Source organism: Oscarella lobularis, chromosome 18, assembly GCF_947507565.1.
Source record: "Oscarella lobularis chromosome 18, ooOscLobu1.1, whole genome shotgun sequence".
In the NCBI taxonomy this organism is placed as follows: Eukaryota; Metazoa; Porifera; class Homoscleromorpha; order Homosclerophorida; family Oscarellidae; genus Oscarella; species Oscarella lobularis.
This window is the reverse complement of record NC_089192.1, coordinates 1,389,594-1,399,533: the sequence shown is the minus strand read 5'-3', so window position 1 is coordinate 1,399,533 and position 9,940 is coordinate 1,389,594. Positions and strand designations below refer to the sequence as shown.

The 9,940-nt window shown below is 47.7% G+C and overlaps 1 protein-coding gene and 1 long non-coding RNA gene across 4 annotated transcripts; one reads left to right on the top strand and one right to left on the bottom strand.

The window, feature by feature from the left end:
• Positions 1-1,133: 1,133 nt before the first annotated feature.
• Positions 1,134-2,331, bottom strand: LOC136197875 (uncharacterized). 3 transcript variants are annotated; one of them, XR_010672614.1, is made up of 6 exons: positions 2,239-2,331; positions 2,133-2,184; positions 1,976-2,082; positions 1,776-1,924; positions 1,446-1,718; positions 1,134-1,391 (listed from the first exon to the last, which is right to left on the bottom strand). It is a non-coding gene; the product is annotated as an uncharacterized lncRNA (long non-coding RNA). The 3 variants fall into 3 exon arrangements; XR_010672612.1 differs by having other exon boundaries at positions 1,446-1,924; XR_010672613.1 differs by having other exon boundaries at positions 1,446-1,924; positions 2,133-2,196; positions 2,239-2,290.
• A 62-nt stretch (positions 2,332-2,393) lies between these two features.
• LOC136197837 (scavenger receptor cysteine-rich type 1 protein M130-like) lies at positions 2,394-8,234 on the top strand. The gene has a single exon (XM_065987672.1). The coding sequence runs from the start codon at positions 2,545-2,547 to the stop codon at positions 8,170-8,172; it is 5,628 nt and encodes a 1,875-aa protein (XP_065843744.1). The 5' UTR covers positions 2,394-2,544; the 3' UTR covers positions 8,173-8,234.
• The last annotated feature ends 1,706 nt before the right edge of the window (positions 8,235-9,940 follow it).

Sequence of the window (9,940 nt, the reverse complement as noted above, 5' to 3'; positions counted from 1 at the left end):
AAAGAGATGTCCGACGCTGAACGCAATGGACACTTTCACATACTTGGTTTCTTGGTTCATTCTCTGAAGAAGAATGAGAAAATTTGTGCCACCTGTCTTGAGGAACTCGAGAGTCGTCAAGAGGAACCGAGCGACATTGGAACCTTGACGCAGCTGAAAGAGTACACACCTGGAGCTCTGGTGAAAGTCAGCCAGAAAGTGGTTGACATGATGGTTAAGGTGGAGTTAATGTTTCGTGGTGTTGACGACAAGGTTCTCCTGTCGACGAAGGGCGTGAAGTCAAATCTAATTGAAAAAGCCAATAGTCTCACTCAAACCACAACGTTTCCACCCTGCCATGATGTCAAGAGTTTACTGCTGTCAAAATACATTGATTTTAGGCTTGACAAATATTGCAAAAACCAAGTCATGAAAGAGAAGAGTAAATATCTGGACAAACGGAGAACTGAGCGTAGCAGCCGATCGATGGCGATGAGAGATTTAGTTAAGAAGGTGAAATAGTACTTTTAGATTGGTTTGGCAATAAATGTATGATTCGGTGGACATGCTTTCGCAATTTTGTTTTCTTTATCCGGGAATGCCTAGAATACTGGTACAGCTTGGAGCTCAATTTCTGCGTATTTCTCAAAGGAACACCTATCGAAATAACTCATAAATACCCGTCCAATAATAGCTGTTCACGCAGAAAAATTCGAAAACGCTCTCAGCGTAAAGGGTAAGAAGTTGCGGTTTTCGCGTCGTCGCGAAAACAATAAAAGATAAGCGTTATTGGGCGTCTAGCTACGTCGCATGTAAGTTCGAGCTGAGATAAACATGTTCTAAATCGGGCAGTTGCAGATACCTCTCCTGCTAGCCGCACGAGACGCCCCAAGTATCGAAGCTGGACACAAAATGGCGCCTATGTCCGGGGTTGGCGCAGCTCTCTTTTATAGGGCTCTGCCTGCGCTCATCTGCCTCCGGAGCAATCTCCAAATGAAAAGCTGTGATGCTGTCTGTTTTACAACCGGTGTGCCTTTAGCTGGCTTTGCTGGTAATTTTCGTTGTTTTTTTGTAGTAGCTGCGTCGGGTCGTATAATACAACTACATGTATTGCATACCACTACCTTGGTTAGCGCGCGAATATTTCCGCTCTCTCATTTACAATTGCCCTAATTTTATTTAATTAATTAAAGCGGGTCGCTGACTTTACCTGTTAATTTCCACGTTATTCACGATAACGGCATCCTGCTTCTCACCGCCATTTCTCATACCACAATCAATCGTCTTTCACGCCCATGCGCTCGAGCATGCGTCGTCCGTCATTGCAGGAGGGCCGCAGACATAGGCAATAATCTCACTCGGGCTCATACCCAGAGTAAAGATCTTGAGAAGATCCTTCGTGATTCTACCAACTGAGAGAAAACAAGAAACGCTCTCACCGCCAACCCCCATTAGAAATCACTCACTGTGCACATCTCGATGATGCATATGAGCTTGATGGGATCCAGTCAAGCACAAAGCGGCATCGAAGAAATTCTCTTTCTTTCAGCTCCCTCAGAGACTTCTCGAATATCATCTCGTCCAAAGTCTTTGCGCTATAGAGCAGCCTCAATTTTCCCCGCGTCGTCGCTTCCACCGTTTTTCAAATCGATCGCGTGTCTCATGATCGAATGGAGAGGCGTGATTCCAATTCCGCCGGCGACAAACAGAAAATTCGACAACGTCGACACACAGTCAATCTTATCGTCGTCGAAATAGAAATCGCAGCCGACTTGAACGGTCACGTGACTACCAACCTTTGCCTCGCGATGAATCCAAGCGGCCGGCGGATGATCGCTCGCTTTGACGGCCAAGTCGATCGTTCTGCGACGAGCCAAATGGGCTGGAGTCGACGTGATGGAAAATCCTCCAACGACCGATAAACCCGGTATGAAAAAAATCGACCCTGAGGAAAATGAAATATTATTAATTCTGGAAATTTTTTCTCCTCTAGAACCATTGTCCTGCTTTGAATCGGAATTCTTTGTCTGGTATGGACAGTGTGAGCGATTTGACTGTTGGAGATTCCTGCCTAATGGCTACGATAGTCGATTTCACCGCTACCTGTGTGCTTTTTTTGAAACAATGAGTAAACGATCGCGCTGCTCCTTCACCTCGTTTCTCGTCGCCTCCTCTGTTCGTTCCAAGTGCGTGCTGACGGACGCCCTGAGCAACGAGCTGCTACCGTTAAACAAAAATATAGACGTAGTCTAATCCTACATTCGAGAGCTAATAGCTCCGAGCGGCAGCGTTCGATTGAATAGAGCCGTCTTTTTAGAGCCTCTCTGACATAACGTGCGCTACACTGGTCCGATGCCGTGAATCTACTGTGGCTTTCCTAGAAGGGTTGTAGTACAAACCTTCTCAAGATGCTTTTCAGGCTTTTGCGTAAAGAGCTTATCACAAAATTGAAGTACCCACGGTAGTCTACGTTCAAATGTGTCGTGTAAACCGGATCTTGCGGATTTTTATTCCTAACACAACTAACGACCAGATCAGTTGAAGAAAACTTTGTGAGATTAAAACATGGGCGTCGAAAAACCCCGAAGTGATCGACGACAACTAAGCTGCAATGTGCCTGCAGTTGCCTTCGCTGTCTTATGTGCTTCTGTAGCAGTTTTTGCAATTGTGGAAGTCTTAGAGGCAAGACGTCGTGAAACAACTATTCTATCTGAACTAAACGGTTTGCAAGTCAGAGTAAGCAAGCTGGAAGATTTTCTGACTGCAATCAAAACATTTGATTTCTCCAAATATGATTTACCTAAAAGTCTTCAGCCACGAAAGGACTCTTTTCGCGTAGCTAGATCTCCGTCTAATGGTCTTTCCGAGTTGGTAAATCAAACTTTGCGTGAATGGTGCCCGTCCTTGGAAACCCTCTGCTCATATGATGAAAAGCGAAAGAAAAAACTTCCGGGTTTGCTTTCGCAGGACGCTGCAATTTCCACGATTAGACTAGCAGATGGGCCCAATGAATGGGAAGGACGCGTTGAAGTCTACCACAACGGTGCCTGGGGAACCGTGTGTGACACCCACTGGACTCTGAAAGAAGCAGACGTAGTGTGCCGTCAACTAAACAAAGGGTACGACAAAGCAGCGGCTTTTAAGAGTGGGGCGTATTTCGGACCTGGATCAGGCAAAATTTGGATGGACAACGTGCGCTGCAATGGCGCTGAAAGTAGCTTGGCCGAGTGCAGTTTTCGCAATTGGGGTTTTCATCGATGCAGCCATAGCCAAGATGCAAGCGTTGTTTGCATAGGAAATATCCGACTGGCTGATGGCCTTAGGCCGCAAGAAGGTCGCGTCGAGGTTTTTCATAACGGCGCCTGGGGTACCGTGTGTAACAATGGCTGGGACTTGGCCGACGGCGATGTGGCTTGTCGACAGTTGGGGTACCTCAGAGCTAGATCCGTTTCAAAGAGTGCTTATGATCGATTAGGAGACGGGCCAATATGGTTGAGCAATCTTGGCTGCACAGGACGCGAAGCTCAGATCAGTGAATGTGTTCGCTACTCTGAGTGGGGTAATTCTGAGCACAACTGCAGCCACAAGCAAGATGCAGGCTTGTTCTGCGTTTTTGATATCCGTTTAAGAGACGGTTCTGGCCCAGAAGAAGGACGCGTTGAAATTTTGGCGAAAGGATTATGGAAAACTGTATGTGACTACAACTGGGATATGAATGACGCTCACGTCGCTTGTCGGCAGCTTGGGTACGTAAAGGCAAAAGATCACAAAACATCATACTACCTCAACAAAGGAAACGCTGGCAAACCGTGGACGTCTAATGTTCAATGTCTAGGAAATGAAACGCGTTTAGACATGTGTCCCCGCGGAAGATCGCAGGACTGTCCTTTAGGATATCGAAGACACCGCGCAGCAGTTGTGTGCGTTGCAAATATCAGACTTAGCGGTAGTGCTGTTCCAGGAGAAGGTCGCGTTGAGATTCGCCATAATGGTCCTTGGGGAAATGTTTGCAATCAAGACTGGAATCTGAATGACGCAAATGTGGCTTGTCGAGAGCTGGGATACTTTCGAGCTATCTCTTCAAGTGTTGAGAAAGGATCGCTTTTCGGAAGCAGTTCTGGACCGGTGTGGATGAGCCATCTTTCTTGCGTTGGCTCAGAAGATAGACTAAGCAATTGCTCTTCAAGTGGTTGGAGGCGAATACAAGGCTGCAATCGCAGTAAGTACGCTAGCGTACGCTGTGTGACTAACATAAGGCTGTCTGGTGGGGATTCTACCAATCAAGGTCGCGTAGAAGTGTTTGACACTGATGATGGATTATGGAAAGGCATTTGCGACGAAGAGTGGGATCTGAATAATGCTCACGTTGCTTGTAGGCAGCTAGGTTTCTACAGAGCTAAAAAGTACACAGCAGGGAACTTCTTTGGTCGACGAATACCCGAGGCGTGGAAGACCCGTCTGCAATGCAGGGGAAGTGAAGCCGCACTTGATGCCTGCATAGGCACACAAACTAATTATTGCTCGAGTATTGATGGAAGTGCCGGAGTCATTTGTAGTGCCCATGTTAGACTTGTCGGAGGAAACGTTTCCGATGAAGGACAAGTCGAAGTGCTATACAAAGGAATTTGGGGAAGAATCTGTGGTAATAGTTGGGGAAAGACCCTTGCTCAAATCGTCTGTCGCGAGTTGGGCTACTATGAAGCAGTATCTTTATATTCCAGTCCTGCGGATAAAACTGCGGTTTGGTTTAACAATGTCAGGTGCTTGGGATACGAAGACAGTCTTCTTTCCTGTCAATTCTCTGAATGGACACAGCACTGTAGCTACTCAGCAGGCGTGACCTGTAGCAAGCCTTCTGTCAAACTTGTAGGACCACTTGCTCCCAGAATTGGCCACGTTGAAATAACTTATAATGGGAATTGGGTTGCTGTTTGCGGTCGCCACTGGGGCGAGTTTGATGCTAAAGTTGTGTGCAGAGAGTTAGGATTTCCAGTATTGAATGCATCTCCATTTCCCGTTTCTTTTTATAGAACTATAGTGTCGATGGACGATGTAAATTGCAAAGGTTTTGAGACTAACCTTTCTGACTGCAGATTTAGTGGTTGGAAAGCCAATTACTGCTACCAAATAGCTGGTGTTGCGTGTTCAAGGAGAGTAAGAATTGTTTCAGGCTCCAGTTCTAATGACGGTCGCGTGGAAGTATACTACAAAGGAGTATGGGGCACAGTGTGCGACAACGGGTGGGATATAACTGATGGTCATGTTTTGTGCAGAGAACTAGGATTTCCGTTTGCTACGAAAGTGGTTGGTGGATCATATTTTGGAGTTTCATTTAGCAGAACTTGGATGAGTTCTGTGTCTTGCAATGGTAGCGAATCAAATCTTACTGATTGCAGATTTTCCGGGTGGGGAGCAGAAGAATGCGGTCCTAGCAGAGCTGCTGGTGTAGTATGCTCAACCGTAAGACTAACGGGAGGCGGATCGCTAAACGAGGGCCGTGTAGAACTTTATCGTCACGGACGATGGGCAAAAGTGTGCAACAGAAACTGGGATTTTATCGATGCTCATGTCGTCTGCAGGCAGCTAGGATTTCCTACTGCGTCGAGTGCAAAACGCGGAACCTCCTTTGGAGGAGGTACCGACTTGGTTATAGATTACTTGTCTTGCACAGGTAGGGAAAGCAAACTTGAAAGTTGCTCCTTTTATAGTGCGACCCGATATTGTAGTTTTGCCGGCGTTGTTTGTGCAGCAGTTCGACTTGTGGGCACCAACACATTTTACAGTGGACGCGTAGAGGTGTATTTTGAAGGCCAGTGGGGAACAGTGTGTGATCGTGGCTGGGATTGGAAAGACGGGTATGTGGTATGCAGGGAGCTTGGTTTTCCCACAGTAGTGGCCGTTGCGAGTGGGTCACATTTCGGGCATGGTTCTGGGCCTATATGGATGAGCAACGTAGGTTGCAACGGCAGCGAAAGAAACCTTTCCGATTGCAGTAGGAGTGCAAACTCCTGCAGCCATAAACAAGATGCAGGAGTTACTTGCGCTAGAGTTCGACTTATGGGTGGCCAAACGCTGAATGAAGGTCGTGTTGAAGTCTACCACAAAGGAACATGGGGATCTGTTTGTAGATACGGATGGGATTTCACTGAAGCGCACGTCGTCTGTCGAGAGTTGGGATTTCCGACTGCCTTTGATGTAAAAAGCCCTGCTCATTGGTATTATGGTTCTGGTCCCCAGACTGTATGGATGAACGGAGTACAATGTACTGGGCACGAACAAAACCTCACTAGCTGCAGCTTTAATGGCTGGGGTGTAGGATATTGCTCTACCACGCAAACTGTAGGCGTCGTTTGCGCAACACTAAGACTTTCTGGGAGTTCAAAGCTGAATGAAGGTCGAGTTGAGGTTTACTACAAAGGAACTTGGGGAACGGTTTGTGACGACGGGTGGGAATTTGCTGATGCATACGTTGTGTGCAAAGAACTCGGATTTCCTACGGCTGTAGCGGCAAAACCAAAAGCCCACTTTGGACCGGGATCCGGCAAAATATGGATGGATGATGTTGCTTGCCGAGGTGATGAGACAAATCTTACTCTGTGCCGTTCCAATGGTTGGGGTATCAATAATTGCGGGCATTCTGAAGACGCCGGTGTTGAGTGTGCCACTGTCAAACTTACTGATGGCGCTACTCCTAACGAAGGCCGTGTAGAGATATACTTCAACGGGTCGTGGGGAACGGTGTGCGACGAGCAATGGGATTTTGAGGATGCGAAAGTCGTTTGCAAGGAATTGGGATTTCCCAATGCCTCTTCTCTACGTCACGACTCCTACTTTGGGCCAAGTTCCGGACCTGTGTGGATGAGTGATGTAGCATGTAAAGGTGATGAATCAAACCTTACTCACTGCAACTTTCGCGGATGGGGAATAAGCAATTGCCATTCGGGAGAGGCAGGAGTGACATGTACAACTGTTAGGCTTGTGGGTAGTCTGGTTTCTAACAAAGGTCGCGTGGAAGTATATGAAAGTGGAAGGTGGGGAACTGTGTGTAACCACGGCTGGGACTGGGAAGACGCAAATGTCGTTTGCAAAGAGCTAGGATTTGCTGCAGCCGTGACTACTGCTAATTTCGGGCAAGGCACGGGACCGATAGCAATGACTAACGTAGACTGTCGAGGTTTTGAGTCCAGTATTACTCATTGCGGTGTGAATGGTTACAGTCAAAGCAAGTGCACTCACCAAAACGACGCCGGTGTAGAATGTTCAACAGTTAGATTGGTAGGCGGTTCTAGTCCCAATGAAGGGCGCGTCGAAGTCTATCACGGAGGCACCTGGGGCACTATATGCCATAACAACTGGGGTTGGACTGATGCAAACGTTACTTGCAGAGAATTGGGATTTCCTACCGTGATAGCTGCTAGAAATAATGCTTACTATGGTCGTGGATCTGGACCCATTTGGATGAATAATGTAGCTTGCAATGGTCGTGAGATGCGTTTAGACAGTTGCGAATTTACTGGGTGGGAAGTTAAAGGCTGCGATCATTCACAAGATGCAGGAGTCAAATGCAGCCGCAGAATTAGGCTTACAAGAATATCTGCAAGTGAGGGAGTCGTAGAGATTTATCACGGAGGCACATGGGGAACGGTTTGTGATAAGAATTGGAATTATTTTGACGCTTTGGTGGTCTGCAGAGAATTTGGTTTCTCTGAGAGCGAAATTGTAGCAAAGAACGTTTCTTTGAGTAGAAATTTGTCGGACCATGTCTGGATGGGCAACTGGGCATGCAATGGTTCCGAGTCAAGTCTCCTATCATGCCGTTTTTATGGTTGGGAACGAGAGAAGTGCAACAACTCGGTGGCTGTAGTAGATTGCGGAGAACATCATATCCGACTAATAGGAGGCTCAGGTTTATACGAAGGTCGCGTAGAGATTTTTCACAATGGAATATGGGGAACTGTGTGTGATGACCTTTGGGATATCAATGATGCTCACGTTGTTTGTCGATCCTTGGGATATGAAAGGGCGCTGCAAGCACCACAAAGAGCTGCATTCGGTCAAGGATCGGGAAAAATTTGGATAGATGACGTTCAATGTTCAGGCTCCGAATACAGTCTCGCTCAATGCAGCTCCCGAGGGTGGGGTGAACACAACTGTTCCCATAGTGAAGACGCTGGAGTGATCTGCTCCGACTGAACCAAAAAGTGTACCTGCATGCATGTTGCTCTTTCTCTTAGTTGTTCTTTTCCTTAGTTGATCAACAGCCTTTGTTCTTTCTTGTTAGATCCTTGCAGCTTTCTCGCTACGCTCTGTTAGCAGAACACACCAAATGAATCAACAAATACGTACGTACCCAGCGACGACATGATCTCATCTGAAAGCAAACCATGGTCGCGAGACGTTGTAGCACGCTGGCCCCTTAGATCGGCGTGACCGTTCTCGCGCTTTCGAAAGTCGCTTCGCGTCGTGAACGCTTTCTCGCAGTTTTTCTCGTGGAAATTGACTTTTGAGCCACTCTCATCTAGTTAACGCGCGCTACTTTGGTTCAGAATTTCTGCGCAGTGGCTGCTCTTACACTGTACGGATACGTAAGTCTGTTATCCTGGGGGGTGCTCTGGGATACGGCTTCCACGCAGCAGGTTAGGGGTTCGAATCCCGAAGGGTGCTTTTTTTGTGCCTAATCGGCGATATACGATATACGATCACCCGCGACTGCGGCTTAACCGCCCGTAGCATGGTGCTTCCAGGGGGGGCGAAGCCCCCCTCTGCGACCTATGCTCATTGGGGCGGTTAAGCCCGGAGCGGGGCCGCCACCGATACCAGTAAGGTTTAGGGTTGGTGTTGGGTTAGGTACATGAAGAAAACGCTTTCTAAGCTCTCTATATAGAGCTATATGTGTCCGTAAGGATAACGGCCTTACGTATCCGTAAGGGCAGCCACTGCCGAATTTCTGCTTCCCTTTCTCTGTGCCTCAGATTTTGTACCCTGGTTGGAAATGCTACTTTCATAGTTTGGTAGAGGAACTTCGCCAGAAGAGCGACCGTGTACGACGCGCGCAGTCGACGCACAGCGAGCCGACGGGAAGCGCCAGATGATGCCGAAGGCGCGGAGCTGTACGAGGAGCAGCCGGTGACGAAATAGCGAGCGAGAGAATCAACATCGCGCCTTCTAGCTTCATGAAAAACGGCCGGATCGACGGTCCGAGTCTCTTCGATCGACTTCCGCTGTTGCCGTGGATACGACGACGACTCGCGAACAATCGTGGTCGCTTTGACGCTATATACGTCGCCGTTAATTTTAGTTTACTATCGAGAAGATCGAAGAAGAAACGAGTCTCGCGATTGCAAAGGACGGGCCCGGAACAGTCGCCAGAGACAATTGATTGGTCGTTTTGGATTTGTGTGCCAAGCCGACGGAAAGGGCAAGCTGTTCCGAATCGGATTCTGAATCGCTGCATTCTGTTTTTCCTTGTCCGATATTTCAGCCACTGGGACGACCGGATAATGGTGGCTCCGAGGTGTTGCACGCGTACACAGAAGTCTTGTGACACACGTCTTGTGATACACACAACAAAGTCTTGTGACGCACACAAATTTTGTGACACACACACAACAAGTCTTGCGACCGTCTGACCCCTCTCTGAACACACGCAATGGCGAGGCTCCTTTGTCTTCAAGGTCTCTTCAGCGTTTTCTTCGTTGTTGTGACGCTTTTAAGGAACGTTGTGGAGAGCCAACCCGAAGGCGAATGCCGTCTTTTGAATACCTGTTTTTGCCAGTACGACAACGGCTACAGGGTTGATTTAACTCCACTCGCCGGCAATGGCACTCCACTGTAAGCGCAAACCAAGAAGCCATAGCTCAGACAAAGCCTGTAATGCAGTCTGTGAGCAGCTTTCAAAAGATATTTGATGGAAAATACTTCTACGACGTTAGTCTCTGCTCCGATTTTTCTTTGCAATACT